Source organism: Mirounga angustirostris, unplaced genomic scaffold (genome assembly GCF_029215605.1).
Source record: "Mirounga angustirostris isolate CCGP_5_RB_7025 unplaced genomic scaffold, mMirAng1.0.hap1 SCAF_10, whole genome shotgun sequence".
In the NCBI taxonomy this organism is placed as follows: Eukaryota; Metazoa; Chordata; class Mammalia; order Carnivora; family Phocidae; genus Mirounga; species Mirounga angustirostris.
In genome coordinates, this window is record NW_026991718.1 from 49,833,073 (window position 1) to 49,853,905 (window position 20,833).

At 36.1% G+C, this 20,833-nt stretch overlaps 1 protein-coding gene across 4 annotated transcripts in view; it reads left to right on the forward strand.

The window, feature by feature from the left end:
- Positions 1–20,833, forward strand: part of EXOC6B (exocyst complex component 6B) — a 606,547-nt gene that overhangs the window by 232,327 nt on the left and 353,387 nt on the right. For 3 of the 4 annotated variants that reach the window (XR_010405595.1, XM_064572331.1, XM_064572328.1), the window contains exons 7-8: positions 2,726–2,902; positions 18,422–18,490. Coding sequence is in view for 3 of the 4 variants with exons in the window: in XM_064572331.1 (XP_064428401.1) it covers positions 2,726–2,902; positions 18,422–18,490 (246 nt within the window). In the remaining variant the exon portion in view is untranslated. The remainder of the gene's footprint in view (positions 1–2,725; positions 2,903–18,421; positions 18,491–20,833) is intronic. The other variant, XM_064572330.1, reaches the window with a different exon arrangement.

Here is a 20,833-nt window from a genome sequence, read left to right on the forward strand (position 1 = left end):
GTTGGAAGTGAAGTGGTAGTAGAACTCACAAGGAGTAGAGGCAATGTGCTACTGGGTCTTGGGAGAGTGGACAGAGTGGGAAGAGAAGAAGTCTTGAGGGAGAAATCTTGCTTAATTTCTCTATACTAGGAAATCAGAGAAGAATATGTATGAGGGAATCCTGAGGAACAGGTCATTAAATGTGTAAAAATTAATCACAAAGAGAACAATTAAGAAAAAGAAAACACCTAAATGCTTTCTAAGGTCTGTCTGCTTGTATCCTCCTGCCCCAACTCCAGCATAGGTGGCAGAGATCAGATCTCTGCTTTGGTTCAAGGCTATAAAGGTTGTCTCTGGAGGGACAGAATAAATGGTCCTGGTGAGATAGTTTAGCATGTTAGAACAGAGCTCTGAAGGGCTTTTATTGTTGTTGTTTTTCGTGGACTTTAGTGTTACATTTTAATTTTAGCATATCTTACATGCATGTATATATTTGTATCAACATTTACTCTTTCTCACTTCCTGCCAATCCCATAACATACAGTTCAAATAGATGGTAATTTTCATTTGCATCCAGAATGGGTAATATCTTGTATTTCATTGTTCTACCTGAGATTCAGTGTTTCTAACTTGGCCGCTTCTGCCTCACAGATCTGCCCTGACTGCTCTTTTATGGACTGAAGCCTTGATCGTTCTGAGAGACCCCAAGTACTGATAGAGCCTTGGAATACACCTTGCAGTGTTTTGATTTCTAGCTATCGGGTTTGCTACCTTTATTTGCCTGTTTGGCCCAAACTGCCTTCCTTTATGTTGATGGGAAAACCAGACACCACCTAAAAAGAACAAATCATAGAAGATCTAAAATTACTTCCATAGGATACTTTCAGATTTGTATCATTTCAGGTTTAAATGACAGTACTTAAATGTGACTCCTCTTGTTGCTTTTGATATACTGGTAGTGTTTTACCGATTGTGAAGAAAAATAAATGACTTGGGATTGAATGGAATAAGACCATCTTATGAAAAGCTTTTGGTTTTGCTGTACAAAGACAAGTGATCACTCTACTCCAGGGCTTGCTTTTTTAAATATGAAAGCTCTAGGAAGTTCTCCTTTCCTTTGTGCCTCCCCAGAGTCCTTAATCCCTTTTTGTGTGTTTACTTGGAAGTGGAAAAGAACTTACTACTTTTGGGAGGAACAGAAAGACTGTTCTATCTCATTTAGGTTCTAAAATGCTTGGAGGATAGGTATGTTTTATGTACAGACATAAATGTTTTTGGGTACCCTCTTTTTCTCAGTTTGTTACTGAAGCCAGGTATATTTTATGTAAGTCAAACCAAAATATCAGCCAGCATTATTCATGGAAACAAGCTTGTCCATTGATCCAGATCTCTGGAATATAGATTCTTTTCATTTACTTGGCAGAAACTAGCTCCCATAGTTCAAGTTTTTCTCTGTCCTATTATAATTGTCTCATTTAACCAGTGCCTGGATTAACATACTTAATATTTATCTTGAATTTCTTAATCTCATTCAGAATATTTGGAGACTCTGATTTTCTCCAGAACTAATTTCTGCCTGTCACCAAGGAGAAACGTCATATGTTGATTAAGAAACATATATTTTGAGAGGCTATCCTCCTAAAGCTTTGTGTCTTAGGATGATACTGAGTATTATTTAAAAAAAACCTGGAAGTTCCATTGCGAAATATTTTGGAACATGCTGGGTTAAACCAAATTAAAGAAATTTCCTTAAAAAGGATTTCTCTCAGTTTTTATTCTTTTAGTGTGCTTTTTGTACCTACAAGAAGGCTCCGTGACGACAGTGCTTCCCATGTATTTGACAACAGAACCTTTAGTGGGGGATATATTTTGTCATGCTTTGAGGAACTGTTGATGAAGTAGGAAGATTTCTCCTCTGGAATTGAGGAGATCACATGTTGAGCTTCTGATTTACCACTAACTGACCTTCTGACCTCAAACAAATCCTTTGTCTTAGAGCCTCAGTTTCCTGAGTCGTAACTGAGGTCACTTCCAGCTCTAAAACTGTGTGGTTTAATACTTATGTTGTTGACTCCACATAGTCACACTTTCCACCTCCTTGTATGGATGGAAACCACACCATCTGAATCTGTTTTGTTAAGCTGAGGGGATTACATTTCCTTTTTATAAAGTTCAGAAGAAGAAACCCTTTAAAACTCTGTTTTCCACGGATTAAGGTCATGTAATTCTGAAGGATTAGTTGGTTCAAATTATTGATGTTTCATTCCCCTGATTACATTCGGTTGGTCTCTTACAACCACAGAACTGTTCTTAGAGTCTTCTAAGCTGAAAAGCTCTTGTCCTTCTTCCCCCAACCACAATGATCCCATCATGGCATGTATCTCATAGGAGATGCATATTTAGTCATTTGCACTAATCTCTTGGCTACTTAGGTGAAGAAGGATAGGTTTCATTTCTGTGGTGATGTAGTGGGTATATTTGGAAAGTCTTCTGATAATATTGACTGGTTATCTTTTTTTTTTTCTGGGAAAATGAATCAAGATGGGTAACTTCAGGGTTAAAAATATATGTATTAATGTGTTTGGTTTTATTTCTGGGGCTAAAACTATGTCTTAAGGCACTCTATTGTATTTTCTTTAAGATACCAACTTGTTCAAAATTAGAAGTTCTTCGAATGCTGAATTAAGTTGTTTCTTTTCTTTCTTCTTCTTCTTTCTCAATGTGTGTGTATGTGTTTCTATCCTAGGCTCAACAACAAAGAAACCTGGATAACATCGTCTTGCAACAACCCAGAATAGGTAGCAAGAGAAAATCTAAAAAAGATGCATACACAATTTTTGATACAGAGATAGAAAGCACTAGCCCCAAGTCTGAACAGGATTCAGGAATTCTGGATGTTGAAGATGAGGAAGATGATGAAGAGGTAACCAACATTTGAACTGGGGAAATGAGACTAGTGTTAGGTTTAATTTTTGAGATGTAATGAAAAGTTTATCCATGTGTAATCTTCCGGGTATTAAATATCATTTTAAATACAAATGGGCCTCGATATAAGGAAACTGAAGATGCATCATGATATCTTAGATTCTAATTGTTTAGATTTTGAATAGACTCATCCATTTTTTTTTAAAGTTCTAAGGTTTTTGATTATATACCGCCTGGGTACTACATTAAGAAAGAGTAGAGTTTATCTGACCGAGAGAAAGATCTAGGTGATCTCCTATGAACTGGAACATCATTACTTGAGACAAAAGATGTTACTTTAAACAGTGGGGTGCAAATAAAGGGGTCTTAGGTTGAAAATATAAAAAGGCTCTGGAAAATTGAGAATGCATTTCTGGAGGAAATAAATATATGAGTGATTATAGAGAATCTGGGAATTTTGGGACATCCATAACCTCTTACATTACTTCTGTCCTTTCAGGTAAAGAGTAAGATTAAGTGCTTAACGAGGACCTATATTTATATCCTGACTTGCTGAAAGTATATTTAATGTGTTTTTAAAAATAAAACTACTGTGACACTTGAGATTTCTTGTTAAAATGTTTTTCTAAATACTTATCATTTAGATAAGCTGGATCAGTTTCTTTGGGAACGTAGTGGTTAGGAGCATGAACTTGGGAGTCCTTGCATTCAGATCCTGCCTTTGCCATTTTGTTCTGTTTTCTTTTTTAAAATTATCATTAGTACTCATATCATTTACTCTTTAAATGTCCACTGACCTGTGTGAGGAACCATTTATGCCTGTGCTCTGTCACCTGTTTGCCTTTAAGTGTTTGGCTCCTTTTCGTTGTTTTGTTTCTCCAGATGAAATTGGGTTCACTGTCTTCCCCATCCTTGTTCTGTCCTACTCCCCTCCCACCCAAAAACTATACCCCCAAACTTGTCACGGTCTCACTTGGGAGTCTTAGGTAATTGTTTAATCTGTTGGGATTTAAGTCTTCATCTGTCAAGTAAAGACAGTAGCCTCAACGCCACAGGACTACACAAGTGCCTGCTCCGTAGAAGGTGGTCCGCAAATGATAGTTTCTGTTCTGTTGTTACTCTTTTTTGCCGACTTCTGTTACGTATCACTACCATCATATTTTTCATCAGGATATGTTTATTACATAAATGAGGTACATTAATAGTTAACAATGTGTGAAAGTTTCATCAAAATCCCTATTGTACCTGGATAAGAAATGGAGTTAAGACAAGAACCAGGCCTTTGCCTGATATCTATACAGATAGAAAGGGGCAGAGAAGACTTGATCCTCCTGAGTATTTTCTAGCCTTCTCTCTTCTTGCCTGAAATGACTGGTATGGTAGGATATGGATCCACCCTGGAGGCCAGACTGTCAGGTATTAGGCCCATCACTGATGACAACTTATAGTAGTAGTACAATCAAGCATCAGAATCAGGAAAGACCAGTTAACGCCTTTTATTTACATTTTGGGTGTCTGTTAAGAAAATTAAATTCTATTAGGCACTGTGACCTAAGGAAACAGAAGTTAGACATAGTCTGTGCCCTGGATAATACACGCCCCGAAGAGATGGTTAGATGATAAGATGAAAAAATGAAATATATACATTGTTATCATATATAGTAGAACCTTCTTTATCATAAACTCACTGAAGATCCTGGGCAAATCCTTTTTTTAATTTTTGTGCTCTATTTCTTCTTTGTTTTGTCTTCTGAGGCCTAGAGAAGATAAAGAAAGTGGGACTAGTGAAATATGTTGAGGGTTCCTCATAAACAAAGTATTATAAGAATGTACTTGGAAGTGAGCATTTTAAAATGGTCATATATCCCAAATCAAACAGAATCCTGTTAGAAATTTGCTGATTGAGCTCTTACAACAAGAATTCAGCACTTCACTGTCATCTAATGGCATCCTATCTTAAAAAAAAAAATCCTACCTTCTATTTATTTACTTCTCAGTTTGAATCTTCTTCAAGTGCACATTCTTAATCTCAAACCTCATGTAGAGAATTATTTATTTAGATGTCTCCAAACTGGTTTCTTGGCATAGTTCTTGCATGGTGTGAATAAATTCTTCAGATAAGGTCTTTCGTGACCCACTGTGACGTTCTGACCTTCATTCTTGTCATTCTTCAACAGACCTCATTGAGAGCAGCGTAAATAGTTTTTGAAATATTTTGACTTCTAAACTGTGGCACAGAATCCTGTAGAGCGGTGATTCTTAATCTATTTGGGGTCATATATTCCTTTGAGAGTTTGATAAAAAAATATATGGAGTCTTTTCCCAGTGAAATATGCATATATTCACTCACAAAAAGTTCTCCATGAAATTTCAGGGGTTCCTGAAACTCATGTTCCCTTTAGGAGCCATGTTAAGAACCCAAGTTGTAGGTTAAGTGCTTCTGAAATTTTAATGTGCATAGGAATTACTTTCAAATCTTAATAAAATGCAGATTCGGATTCTGCAGGTTGGGTGTGAAGTCTGAGAATCTGCATTTTTAACAGGCTTCCAGGTGAGGATGGTGCTTCTGTTCGCAGAGCACACTTGGAGTTGCAAGGATAGAGGGGACCTCAAGGAAGCATTTTTAGCAAATAAAGAAAACAAAACCTTGACTGTTTGGGTCTCTTACTGATTTTTCATTAATATGACTTAAAATTTTCCAACAACGAATGCAGTACTTGAAGAGAAAGTTACATTTTTTTTGCTTTCTAAAATCTGTTGCTTATAATAGAGTGCCAGCATTATTTTTTATGAAATTTTATGATTCTGATTTAATATACTTAAGTTTAGATATTTTCTTATTCACTGAAGTGAGGACTTTTTCTTTTTCCTGTACTTTTAATGAAAGTGATACTTAGTACATTCTTTGAGTCTAGTGACATTTGTAGGCTATTAACTATGTCTTCAGCGTGATGGTACTTAATGGGAGACCACAGAATGAGATGGGTAAGAAAACCCAAACACCTAGAAAATGGCTTAGAACATAGTAAGCAGGTATTTCATATATTGTTGGACTGAAATAAAAGTTTGTGTCAGACATTGAAAAACTAAATAGGCTGGGAACTGAAGATGAAGTCATCTTGGATGAAAAAACCAGCTCACATGGAGAACCAACTGACAGAGTCAGTCTCTCGATTGCTGAGAAGTGTTGTAGGAAAAATATTCCTCTGTAAAATTCTCTCTCTATTTGTACTTGACTTTTGTCTAAGCTAATAAAAGAGTCACCTTAATTAAAGTAAGGTGTTTTGTTTTTGCTGGTCATATGTTAAAGTTGAACTATATAAACTGCTGACATTTGATCATTTTTGACTAACAACTTAATTCAATTGATTTTCAAAGGAAATATGTATGATTTGGGGAGTTTACTCAATCTCTATATCATCCTGAGGAATATGTGGATGTTATTGCTCTTCTCTAAATATCTAGATAGGACTTTACAATTTTGTTTCAGAAGTGGTGAACTTTTTAGATTGAGAATGTACTTGTGTTAGATTCATTAGGACTATCTTTTTCCTTTAAAGATTTATTTATTTATTTTAGAGAGACAGCTCATGCATGAGAGTTTGAGCCGGGGAGGGGCAGAGGGAAAGAGAGGATCTCAAGCAGATTCCCCGCTGAGCACGGAGCCCAACACGGGGCTTGATCTCACGACCCTGAGATCATGACCTGAGCCGAAATCATGAGTTGGTCACTTAACCAGCTGAGCCACCCAGGTGCCCCAGGTGTATAATTTTTGAGATATTTGAAGATAAATACAAAGGACACTTTAGGTGATATGTTATTTGTGAGAAGGGGGACAGTAATGCCTTCTGAGGGCAAAGTTGTAAAGATTGACTGAAATAGTATATATAATGCTCTCATCACAGTGCTTGGTACACACAATACTATTAGTATATACAATTATGGCATTATGACTATGTCCTTCTTTGGGGAATAAAGGTGATACATAAGTTGATATAGTTTTTGATAACATATTTGCATGGACTCATGGAACATTATCTACTGTAAACAAATAGTCTGCTTAAAAAAAAGCAGTGTTGGGTAAGAAATAGTTTAAAGAAGCAGGGCCTATGATTTCTTTTTTTGTTTCTAGATTATTTCAAAGCTTCTACATTCTTAGAACACTTCCTTGGTGCCATATTTCTGGCACATCTCTTATTCTAGTTTGTATCTCTTTTAATTGTTTATACTGTGAAAGGGCAGTAGTCACTGTTTTATCCATACAACTCTTTATATAGTGTGGGTCAAATAAATGTTGACCAAATGATCCATGTCAGGTTTAGCTCTCAAGATTTTGGTGTCCTTTTTGAAATACAGAGTTAACGGGATGGAATTGCTAATTTAAATACAAGTATCATATAATATATAATGCCTTCTGAGATGTCTTTATGATTGTGGTACTGTACTAATTTTGAGATCAGATTATTTGTTTGCGAGGGATGCCATAACAAAATACCATGGGTTGCCTGGCTTAAGCAACAGAAATTTATTTTCTCACAGTCTGGAGGCTGGAAGTACCAAGATCAAGGTGCCATCAGGGTTGATTTCCTCCTTAGGTGTCTTCTTGCTGTGTCCTCACACAGCCTTTTCTCTGTGATCATATGCCTCTGGTGTGTGTTCCTTTTTTTTATAAGGACACCAATCCTATTTTCACAGAGCTCTACCTTTGTGACTTCATTTAACCTTAATTACCTCCTGAAAGGCCATATTTCCAAATACAGTCACACTGGGGGTTAGGGCTTCAACATACGAACTTTGGGGGAGACCCAACTCGGTCCATAACACCGGGTGATTGGAAAGAACACAAGATTTGTATTTAGAAAGTACAAGTTCTGTCAGCTTTGTGTTATTGGAGCAAGTCATGTAACTTCTCTGAGCCTCTCTTTCCTCACCTATAAAATAGTGACAATAATTAATTAAAACTAAATTGCTTGTGAAAAATTGTGGTTATTGTGATGTTTGACCCAAATTTCAAATTGCTTATTGCAACACTTTCAAATGACAGCAAGGTAACAAAATGAGGGTTTTTTTCTCAGTAAGTTGAAGGGAAATAAAAGATGCTATTAGTACTTTAGAGTTAAAACCAGAGGTTGCATATTGGCAGCCCATGGGCCAGAAATAGCTTGCAAAATGGCTGTTGGCTTGCATAGCGCTTAAAAGTTTTTCAATTATTCGCCGACTTTTAAGTAGTTGAATTCACATAAAAATCTGTATTTCCAACTTAGGCTCTTCCTAAGTATGGTAGGAATAGAATCACCTCGAGCAGCAAGGTTGCCACCAGGGTATGTTTTTTTTCACTAAGCTACAATCTCTGTTGTGTCTGCACATTGGATATTGCCATGTATTATCACCTTTGAGCTATTGAGAGAAATATATTATTACTTATACTGGATCTGTATTTAAAAATGGTGAACTGGAAGATAGACTGACAGGGCCACATGTTTGGAAAAAAAATGATAAGAACAGAGTTCTTTGTAAAAATGAGTAACAGTTCTAGTTATTTCACATACAAAGTGTGTCTGTTAAGAGAATACAATTTGAAAAGGTGGCCCGATTCACTTATTCCCAGTACCCACAGTGGTTTTTCACTTCAGTTCTTTTTTTTTTTTTTTTTAAGTTTTATTTATTTGAGAGAGGGAGAGAGTGTGTGTGCAGGGGAGGAAGGGCAGAGGGAGAGGGAGAGAGAAACCCAGGCAGGCTCCATGCTGAGTGTGAAGCCCTGTGTGGTGCTCAACCTCATGACCCTGAGATCTCGGCCTGAGCTGAAACCAAGAGTCGGACACTCAACTAACTGGGCCACCCAGGCGCCCCAACAGAGTACATTTTGTTTAGTTATGTATGTATGTATGTGTGTATGTATGTGGAGCCCAGTGTGGGGCTTGAACTCATGACCCTGAGATCAAGATCTGAGCTGAGATCAAGAGTCGGGTGCTTAACTGACCAAGCCATCCAGACACCCTTTTCTTCAGTTCTTAATGAAAACTGGTCTATTAAGAATATATATAGTCGGGGCGCCTGGGTGGCTCAGTTGTTAAGCGTCTGCCTTCGGCTCAGGTCATGGTCCCGGGGTCCTGGGATCGAGCCCCGCGTCGGGCTCCCTGCTCTGTGGGAAGCCTGCTTCTCCCTCTCCCACTCCCCCTGCTTGTGTTCCCTCTTTCACTGTGTCTCTCTCTCTGTCAAATGAATAGATGAAATCTTTAAAAAAAAAAAAAAGTAAAAAAAAAATATATAGTCAAATGAAGAGTAAATACCCATACTTATAAGCAATAAAAGCAATTTAGAAAGTTGAATGAAAACTATGGCATACTTTAGACATTCTCTTTTGGTTTTCTTAGTTCTTTTTTTTTTTTAAGATTTTATTTATTTGTCAGAGCGAGAGAGAGAGAGAGAGAGCGCACAAGCAGGGGGAGCGGCAAGGAGACCGATGTGGGACTTGATCCCAGGATCCTGGCATCATGACCTGAGCCAAAGGCAGACGCTTAACCGACTGAGCCACCCAGGCGTCCCAAAAACTATTATTGCATCTCAGATTTTTTTTTTTTAGATTTTATTTATTTATTTGACAGAGACAGACAGTGAGAAAGGGAACATAAGCAGGGGGAGGGGGAGAAGCAGGCTTCCTGCTGAGCAGGGAGCCTGATGCGCGGGGCTTGATCCCAGGACCCTGGGATCATGACCTGAGCCAAAGGCAGATGCTTAACAACTGAGCCACTCAGGCGCCCCGCTGGTTTTCTTAATTCTTTTATCTTCTAGGTCTGTCTGGTGACAAGGCTATATTATGCCTCACATTGATTTAATATCTTTAAAATTTTTTCGTTGTACTGATAGTATAAAGTTCTTGTCATTTTGAAATTATTTACTTCAATTATAAACATCTACCTGACTTTTCAGGTCTTCTAGAATTTCTCCTTTTTTACAAATTTCTTATTTCAACCACCCCCTTCACTCTGTACTAAGTTGCTAATAACTAATTAGGGAATATACTCCTTTTTCTCTCATCCTTGTCTAAAATACTGAATTCTACTTTTCCCTGAGGACTAGCTCAATGTGACCTCTTCTGAATACCCATCACTCATCCATCCATCCATCCATCCATCCATCCATCCATCCATCCATCCATCCATTCTTTATTTTAAATTGAGGTATAATTGATATATAACATTATATTAATTTCAGGGGTACAGCATAATGATTCAATATTTGTATATATTGCAAAATGATCACCATAATAGTCTGGTTAACATCCATCAATACATAGTTACAGGATTTTGTTTTCTTGTGAGGAGAACTTTTAGATCTTCTTAGAAACTTTAAAATATACAATGCAGTATTACTAACTATAGTTACCATGCTGTACACTACATCTCTATGACTTCTTAATTTTATGATTGGAAATTTGTAACTTTTGACCCCTTTCGCCTATCTTGCCCAAACCCCACCTCTAGAGTAATACCTTCTTTGTAAGAATTTTTTTTTTTGAAGAATTTTAGATCATCAGAAAAGTTACAAGAGTGTTAAAATGAACATCTGTGTATCTTCACTTAAATAGTCCACTTATTAAAATTTGGCACCTTCAATCTTAAAAATTTAATTTTGAGAGAATTGATTTCATCAGTCCTCTTCTTCTCCCTACCAAGCTGAGCCAATTGAAAGAAAGTTGCATACTTCATTTATCATATTTGAAATCTCAATACAATAATCTATGGTTTGCCAAGACTGACATTCTTCTACATAACTACAATGCAGTGATCACACTCAGAAATTTTAACATTGATATAATACTACCACTTAACGTATAACCCATGTACAAATTTCCCCAGTTGTCCCAGTAATGTTTTTGATTTTTTTCACTTTTTCCTGTAGCCACATCAAGACAAGTATCATGCATTGCATTTAATTTTTATGTTTGTTTATTTTCCTTTAATATCCCTCTATTTAGGTACATCTGGTAATCCTCATGATTAGGTTCAGGTTAATAATTTTTGATTATTATAAAAGTAATATTATGTCCATTTTAGTGCATCATATCAGGAAGCACACAGTTGGTTAAGGTGGTGTCTACTCTGCCCTGTAAAGGTACCCTTCTCCTTTTTAAATTAATAAGTGATCTGTGGTGTGGTACTTTTAGATCTTGAGACTGACTGTCTTGTTCCCTAGCAGTTTTTCTGATTTGGTGATTTAGAATTCATTGATGATTTGTTCCTGAATCATGTATTACTATGTCGATTATAAAACAGTGACTTTTCTATTTTTATCATTTCTTTCACATTGATTAGTTGGCATTCTTCTATAAAGAACTTTCCTTTTGTCCCTTTCCTTTTATTTTTAGTGTTAGTATTGGTACATGAATTTTTATTTTATATACAATGAGTTACATTCCGTTCTTGTCTTTCATTTTGATTCTCTAATTGTTCCAGATTTGGCCAGTGGGAGTCTTATTCATTATCCTTTGACACGTTTCCATCAATTTTTGAGCACTTCCTTTTTTTTTCTGGCACAGGATGTTCTTGGTTCACTCCAAGTTCAGCTCTAGCCCTGGAATGAGATATTTCATCAAAGAGCTCTTGTCCCTTTTATTGGAGAATTGTATATAGAAACTGAGATGTGGGCATTAGGTATACTCCTTCTGTGGACAGAGCTAAGAAATACACACACTGCACTAACACATGGAGAGTTTTAGAAATCTTGAGGTAAAGCTGATGCTTCTAAATTTCACCCGAATATCATAGGTCTTCTTCTATTCCATATTTGTACCTCTGAGAATTCTGGTTCCCAGAGAATTAATATATTTAATAATTTGCCTACTCATATAACACAAAATAGTTTCAGAATTGCTATGTAAATGTCACTAAAAGCAATAAGCTTACGAGGTTCAACATTTCTTTGCAATTCTTTTTATCCTAGATTTCTTTGCAATTCTTTTTATCCTAGAATATATCCCACTGGGGCTAAAGTTCAGAGTATTTTGTTCAAAAGTTTTTGCTACTTTTTCTTCTGTGTGATTGTTACCAAGTTGATATATAATTGGGTTCATTTGTTTCTTTTGTATATTTTTTAGAGTTCCCCAACCTTATTAATTTAATTTTTTGAGCATGTAAAATATAAACATGTTTCAAAAACCAAAATTATATAAGAAGATATATTCAGTGATATCCCATTATCCTCTTTATCCCTTCCACCCTGCTCCTACCCACTCTTCGTAAGTAATCAGTATCATGAATGTGTGTGTGTGTGTGTATACAAGTACCCTTCCTCATACCTTACACAACATGACTATTAATAATATAATAACATACAATATAAGGTATTTTTGTACCTTGTTTTTCCACTTGAAAATATATCCTGAAAATGGCTCCATATTAGTTCATAGAAATCTTTCTCGTTCTATTTTTATTGTTAAATAGTACTCCATTATTTGAATGTAGCACAGTTTATTGAGCGAGTCTCCTACATGTGGGTATTTAACAATTTCCAATATTTTCTTATTAAAATACAGTTTCGGCTACACAGCTATTAGAATTAGCTTAAAACAATACTGACCATACCAAGTACTGGCAGGGTGCTTAGCAACTGTATATATTACTAGGATTTGAATTTTTACTGCCCCTGTGTTCAGCTTGAAGCAGAGAATTCTTGAGGGAGTATCTTTTGATTTTGGCCACAAGGTTTTTTGCAGTGTTTTGGTAAAGGAAGAATGGTGATTTTTCCTGATTTTCTTCTGTTTAGTGCAAACACTTGAGTAAATTAAGTGGTAATTTGTCTAGGGATTTCTCAGGAAGAATCTTAGTAACTTGTGAGAAGCTCTACAGTCAAATCCTGCAGTTTTTAGGATAGGGCTCTGTTCAGGGTATTCTTACATGTTCAGAGGTTTAGAAAATTCTCTCGTACTTTTGCTAATTCTAGTCACTTAGAATCCTAGGCCTTCTAGTTTGTTGATGCATCCATGGTGTTTAGTCCAGCTCTGTGGAAGATTATGTCCAAATGAATTCTACCTTTCTTTTCTCTGAAGTTTGGAAGCAAAGTAGTACAGAAAAACACACTGGTGAAAAATGTTTGCCAGGTATTTCCTGGCTTCCAGACATAATATGGGCAGTCAAAATTGATCTTTGAGTGCAAAGGTAATGCTCTTTCAGCTAATCATTTGTTGTTTTCTCTCTTCAGAAAGATGCCTGGTACATTTTAATGACTTGAGATCCAACTAATGCTCAGAAATGGACACCAAGTCCCTGCGTTCATTTACTAATACCAAGGAACTGTTTTGTGTAAAGTGGTAATCAAAAGTATTTTCAAGAAATGACTCAAATGATTAGTGAGAAACATATCTAAATTCCTTGCAAATTTTTATCATACTCTTTTTGGATGATCCACCTAGTTTGAAAGGTTTCATAAGAGAAAAATAAGTGGCCTGTGTTTGTGTGTGTGTGTGTGTGTGTGTGTGTCTCCTGGGACAGCTGTGAACAACAAGACTAGAGCACACTAATGCATTTCTTTCTTTCATGTACTGTCTTTATCAGCAGGATAGGTAAATATTCTTGAGTGGAAGGAGGCAAGCAGTCTTTTCTTGTACTCTATTTTCTTTTCCTAATGATATGCTTACCTACTAGTAAAGCAGGTAGATCTATCTGGTTGTTACCTGCAGATACTTTTTTTTCCTGCCTCCCTTCATTAGTGAGTCTTAATTAAGATAGTAGAAATAGCTACTAACTTTCACCTCCTTTGTTGGGGGGGGGAGGAAGGTGTTATAAAAATGTTAAATAGATATATCTGTTAAAGCTTGAATGTCATTATTTATTTTAAAACCAAAATCTCCTGGGGCTCCTGGGTGGCTCAGTCATTAAGCGTCTGCCTTTGGCTCAGGTCATGATCCCAGGGTCCTGAGATCGAGCCCCGCATCGGGCTCCCTGCTCTGCGGGAAGCCTGCTTCTCCCTCTCCCACTCCCCCTGCTTGTGTTCCCTCTCTGACTGTCTTTCTCTCTGTCAAATAGATAGAACCTTTAAAAAAAAAATAAAACCAAAATCTCCTTTTTTCTTTAATATGTAAAATCATTTTCCTTATTCTTTATGAGAGGAACTTACCCATTAACCATTTTCAGAGACTTTCTTTGACTTGATCTAAGATATATTAGAAAAGAAGAAAAACATTTCAAGAAGATCCTAATGTTTCACAAGAATTTTTATAATCAGAAATGTTTGGGGCGCCTGGGTGGCTCAGTTGGTTGGGCATCTACCTTCGGCTCTGATTGATCCCTGATTCCTGGGGTCAAGCCCTGCGTTCGGCTCCCCACTCAGCGGGGAGCCTGCTTCTGCTTCTCCCTCACCCTCTGCCTCTCCCCTCCGCTTGTTCTCTCAAATAAATAAAATCCTTAAAAAAAAAAAAAAAAAGAAATGTTTATGCTTCTTTTCTTCCTGACCATCTAATATTTCCATTTCTACTCTGAATCTTTACATCTTCTCTAATATATATTGCCTGCAGAGGCTCATAAGACTATTTTTTCAGGGTGCCTTTCATTGATCCTGTTTATAAATTTACTTTTCTTATTTTATAGCTTCCTTTGTCCTCAGACTCTTTTTTTGTCACCTGCATAGTGGCATAATATGATAGCTGACGCATTGATAGGATATAATGCTATTTAACAAAATCTACAGACAATAAGTAACAAAAACTACAGCTTTGATGGAAGCTATTGATATGTATCCTACAAATGTAAGAAGCACATCGAAACGGACAGACTAGCCATTATATTGGCATCTAGTGATGCACGATCTGTAATTGGTATGTGAATGTGTAATTGTAGAATAAGCATTGCCTTCATCATATCTACCTCTGACTGTTGTAGTCCAGCCACTCCTAAATTCTTTTAATAGCTTATTATTTATGTTATTTTAAATCTTAACATATAATATTATAACATGCTCTGTGGCACAGATTTCTTAGTTACAGAATCTAAAATCTTACGTATAATTTGCTCCTTCCTGATAATAAAGAGGTTTGAGTTGACAGAAAGCACTAATGCTCTCCATTCAGAAACTATATAGGGAATTAGGCAGCTGCTGTCCTTGGTGATGAAATTATTTCATGTGAATTCATAAGGAAAACAACTAGTTAAAAAAGCAGGATAATCTTGAGTATACTGTTTGTGGCTGCTGGTGGTATCTCCATAGATCTATTTGAACTAGAAAAATACAGACTCCAGTATCTTAATGTCTTGAGTTCCTGACTGCCAGGCAGAGGAAATGTTTAACTATTTTAATCATGTTTCTGTATCTCAGAAAGAAAGCCCTTATGAGAGGAAATGACAACGTCCTACCACAAAGTTATCTCTTATCAGTTATAGTCCCAGTCGATAATGATTTGTCAAACTTGGACATGTGTAAAATGCAAGGGCTGTGTTATTTACTTTGGAAAGGAAAAATTAGATGAAGCTGATAAAGACGGAGTCCTGGCTTTTGTTAGGAGACAGAAACCATTAGAGACTGTCATTGTTAGCTTAAGAAAGTGTCCTTGGACCCCTCCCTCTGCGCCAGCTGAAACCTAAACCTGCTTGAATCATTCTTTGCACTTGAGGGGAGAGCAGGGCAAACAGGAGGGGAAGAAGAATGAAGACAACCTTGACAGAGGTTTTGCATTTTAAATGGGGAGCAAAATGTGGACCTTAAAACAGACCTATTTGTATGAGTCAGGAGAAACTGACTTTTGTTCTCTTTCCCACTCCCATCTATTTACGTTTTTGAAAGTTCATTTCTTATCCTTCCAAACGTGTGGCATTCCTTCACGTACAGTGTATGTTGCTCTCCTTTTGCCTTTCGGTCGATGTGATTCTTTTTCATTAGTGGAGGCAGAGAAAACACATCTAGCTCAAAGCAACATGAATCAGTGCATGCTTTACATACCTTTCTCCTCACAGCACTCTTCTTGGTTCCTTGCAGTGCTCCTAGTGTTCCTCGCAGAAGGGAGCATGGAGGAAAAATGATTTCTAAATAGTAGGCTATTTTAGGGGTGGAGGTAAAGTTTGTGAACTGAAACCCCATTTTGCTCCTTCTTTTCTTGTCTAGATTTCTGTGGACTCCTTTCAAAGCAGGCGGTCCTTTGCTTAGGGGGACTTAACTGGATTATGGTTGCAGAGGCTGAGAAATAGCAAAGCCAATACTTCAGGTCAGGGCATTTTAAACAGTTTGAAGCTGAGGATGAGGATCAAGACAGCCTCGCAGAGAATAGGTTTGGTTGTAAATATTTGTTGGAAATGACAGGGAAACCTTTCTGTCCTCTCTAAATATATCTATTTTTTAGTTGGTCCAGATAAACCACTCTTTGTAGCCCATTAGTAAGGGCTACCACTAGCTTATTCATCACAGATTTTTAGGGAAACTGTCCCCTAATGTGGATGTTCATTCTGTAAGGATGGGTTTGACATGTGAAGGTGCCACGGCTCTGTCTGAGAATGGCTTACGAGCAGTTTCCTTTTGAATGAAATTATTGGTCTGAGTCAAAGCAAAGCAAAATAAATAAACTGCATAAAGAAGATCATAGGAACAAAGTTGTGATTGAATTTATTTAAATTTCCTTAAACTTTGTATAAATGTATATTTGTTATAAATAACTTCATAGTCATTAAATTCTAAATAAAAGAAACAAGTTTCATTTCCTGTATAGATCAAAACTTTTTTTATGTTTCTTATCTTTTTTCATATGTATGTGTAATTTTTATGTAGTTGAAATACTATCAATATAATTTTATGAATTTTTCTATTTTTCATCTTTTGAACTTGTGTTTTGCTTAGTTGAAGTTTTCACTAGTAGGCCCTGTTTTTCTGGCAAGCTAAAGTAAATTTCCTTCACATCTTTACTTTGTAATCCAACAGGGGAGACTGTAAAGATGCTTTAATGTTGTGGTCATTTCACATAAGAGTGTCTAAAATGATGACCTATTGTCTCTTTTTGTGTTATTAAGATGAAAATAGGTGTCCTTTTGTACTCTCAAGGTTACAGTTTTTATGTGCTTTTTAATCTTTTTTTTTTAAATTATGTGGTATTTATCTGTCCATAAAATGTTTTTCTCAGTGATTTTGTAACGCTCACTAACTTTTCTAATGGCCTTTTTTTTTTTTTTTTTAAATAAATCTATGCTTGGTTCATGGTGTAGAATCTTGAGCATCTTACTATCAAGCTTTGGATTCATAAGAGGTTTTTATTTTTTTTATTTTTCTTTTCTTTTTGTTTTTGAGTGCTTACAGAGTATCTAGCACTGGGAGTTTCTTAAACATAGAGATTCAGTGTGTGCTATCATGGGTATATAGCAAATGAACAGAATAGTCAATGAATTTGAACCAGTAAATGTAGAGAGGTGGTGATTTTGGAGGGACAGGAATTGTGCTGCTGAGTTGTAGAATGAGTAGATTTCACTAGGAAAAACATCTTGGTGAAGAAACCTATACCCCCGAAAAAGAAATGAGCCATCCTTGATGGAATAAGGAAAACCGACCTTGTCATCATGAGTCAGCTCAACCCAAATTAGACGCGCCCTGCTGCTTATATTCTGATGAATATAAGTGTTACAGTAAAAACTGCAGCTAGGTCTTTTATTTTGATTATTTCTTAAGCAATTTTGTCTTTTCTTTTTTGCTTTATTTTGTTTTGTTCAATATTTACTTTGTGTCCTTGTATTCTTGTTTAATTCCTATAGGCCAACAGTGTAGGGAATAGTTTCCTTTCTCAGTTGAAGAAATTGAGGCAAAAGTAAATTGTGAGTTACTCATTGTCAGGCCACATAACCAAACAGTTTTAGCACTGTGGCTATCTCCAGTTCTTACCTAATGTTGTTTGTTTTACTTTGTCTGTTGATGTCTAGATTTAATCTGTCTACCTTGTTCATATTATAATTTTCTGGCATTACTTCTAGGTTTGGCTTTTCCATTTATTTTCTTACTTTTTACATGATCCCCCTCTCTTTCTAGCATATTTCTGTATTTTGATTGCATGTTGATGTAAATACTAATTCTTATGCCCTTCAGAATGTGGCTGGCAGGTCATTTAATTCCTCCTGTGTGGCAAGTTTTGGTTTTGACCACTGCAACTTAGTCTTTTATATAGACCACCATGAATCTAAGAAGATGTGGTCACATGGTCAAAATCACATTCCCACCTTCTTCTCTTCCTTTTTGGAGGCTTCCTTTTTGAAGCCTAAAATATATCTCTAAAAGCAGATGCAGGGCCCGTGACACCTGTTACTCTTTTCTGTTATTTATCCTTCTGTTCTGTGTCCCAGCCTTGCTGATATCTTCACAGTTTATTAATCCCATGTCTAAAATACCAAAACTAGGTTTCTGGGAGTGTGGTTTGTTTGTTTGTTTGTTCTGTGTTTTTCTCCTAGAAACTAGAACTGGCTTTTAGTTTTTACACTTGAATAGTAAAAATGAATGCAGTTCAAAGTTCTTCATAGCTTTGTTTGAATATTTTGTGACAATCTTGTTTGTTTTGCAGGTACCCGGAGCCCAAGATTTGGTGGATTTCTCTCCTGTTTATCGATGTCTACACATATATTCTGTCCTGGTGAGTCTTTATCTGGCTCTGACTAATAAAGATGTATATTGAGTTAAAAACTCTTCTTTCTCATTTTTTATAGTTTTTCTGTTTACTCTTATTAAGAGTAAGAAAAAAGAAACTATTATTTAAGGAGTATTAATTATAAAAAATTATCCTTTTCTTCTTGAATCTTTTGTTTGCCATGTAATGATGTAATGATATAAGTGAATAACATTAATTTCTGTCAGTCACCAAAAATGATAAGATTATACCTAGAAATAGTCACATACACAGATTTCTGTTCTTAATTTAATGATGTAGTTATATACATAAAAATAGCCTATGTTTATATATTAAAATAATATTTATAAAAACTTTATTTTTTTATTCCTGATGACACTTACTTCTTTTGTCATATAAAACATATGCAAGGAGGAATCTCTCTGGGGGGAAGTTGTTATGGGTGTTAATGGTATTATAAGAAATAGCCCTTTCTCCATCTTGGTAGTACACCTACATGCAGACACATAATACACACAAAGGCAACGAAAAAATTAAAAAGTATCATCAAAGACAGATTGATGAGAGAAGTCCATTATTGGTATTTCTTAATAGCAAAGTTCTGTGAAGTTTCTCTCAGGTTATTTTATAATATGATTGAGTGAGTCTTTTGGGCAGTCTTCTATCCATTTTCTTTCTTCATATGTTTCATACAGTGTCATGTAGTCTTTACTCCAGACAGGCTGGGACACTGGTCTGTGAGCTTCATGGCCAGGGTACTTTGAGGTGATTCCCATTAGTCTGAGAAAAGACTTGGTGATTTTTTCTCCCCTCCTCTCCTTCCTCCTCCTACTTCTCCTTGCTCTCTGATTTCCACTTCCCGTCTTCCTTTCTTCTCCCTCTCTCCACTCCTTCTCTCCATCTATCATTCCTTATCATATGAAGATGGAGCAAGGTATAGATTGAGTTGTCTCAAGGCAGCTAAAATAAGTAGATAATTTTTTTTTCAATCTCATGTGCAGAGAATTAAATAAATCATATACATCTTAGTTTGTGACACATTATTATCATTATTTCATATAAGTCCAAGGTATATGTATAATATTTATTTTAACTAATTTTTGCTAACCTGATAGATATTGAAGGATATCTCTTTGTTTTAATTTGCATTTCTTTGATTACTGATAACATTGTGCTTCTCTTTATAGACTCACTAATCATTTAAGATTTTTCTTCTCTGAAATGCCTCTTTTTAACTTCGTTCAATTTTGTATTGGCTTTCTTAAGCCAAATTTTGTTTTTTTCTCTTTGCTAGAAAGAGAAATCTCAGAAATTCCTTATATATTGTAGATATTGACAGTTTAGGATGTTGCCAATGTCTTTTTTCCCAGTTTGCCCCCAGACTTTAAACTATGTATGTATTATCTTTCACAAACAGAAATCCTTGATTTTAATGTAATCAAATCCATCAATTTTAACCTTAGAGTTTGCTTTTTTTTTTTTAAAGATTTTATTTATTTATATGACAGAGAGAGACACAGTGAGAGAGGGAACACAAGCAGGGGGAGTGGGAGAGGGAGAAGCAGGCTTCCCGCTGAGCAGGGAGCCCGAGGCCCTGGGATCATGACCTAAGCCAAAGCAGATGCTTAACTACTGAGCCACCCAGGTGCTCCCCATATAACTTTTGAATCCCCCCAAACTTAAACTAATAGCTTACTGTTGACCAGAAGCCTTACTGATAATAGTAGATTAATATATTTTGCATGTTTTATATATTATATACTACATTCTTATAATAAAGTAAGCTAGAGAAAAGAAAATATTAAGAAAATCGTAAGAAAAGACATTTATACTACTGTACTGTATTTGTTGAAAAAAATCCCTATTTAAGTGACTGGTGCAGTTCAAACCCATATTGTTCAGGGGTCAATTGTACATGTGTTTTTAAAGTTGTGTCCCTCTTACACTGCTTTAGCTACTCTCACAAGTTTTGAATATAGTATGTTTGTTCAAACATTTTCTAATTTCCATTACAAATTCTTCTTTGATTCATGGATTATTTAGAAATGCATCTCATAATTTCCAAGCATATGGATATTTTTAAGATAATTTTTTTTTTTAATATTTTTATTTATTTGACAGAGAGAGACACAGTGAGAGAGGCAACACAAGCAGGGGGAGTGGGAGAGGGAGAAGCAGGCTTCCCACAGAGCAGGGAGCCCGATGCGGGGCTTGATCCTAGGACCCTGGGGTCATGACCTGAGCCGAAGGCAGACGCTTAACAACTGAGCCACCCAGGCGCTCCTAGAGTTTGTACTTTTTAAGTATTGTTTTTTTTTTTTTTTAAAAAAACTTCTCTTTCTATTCAAG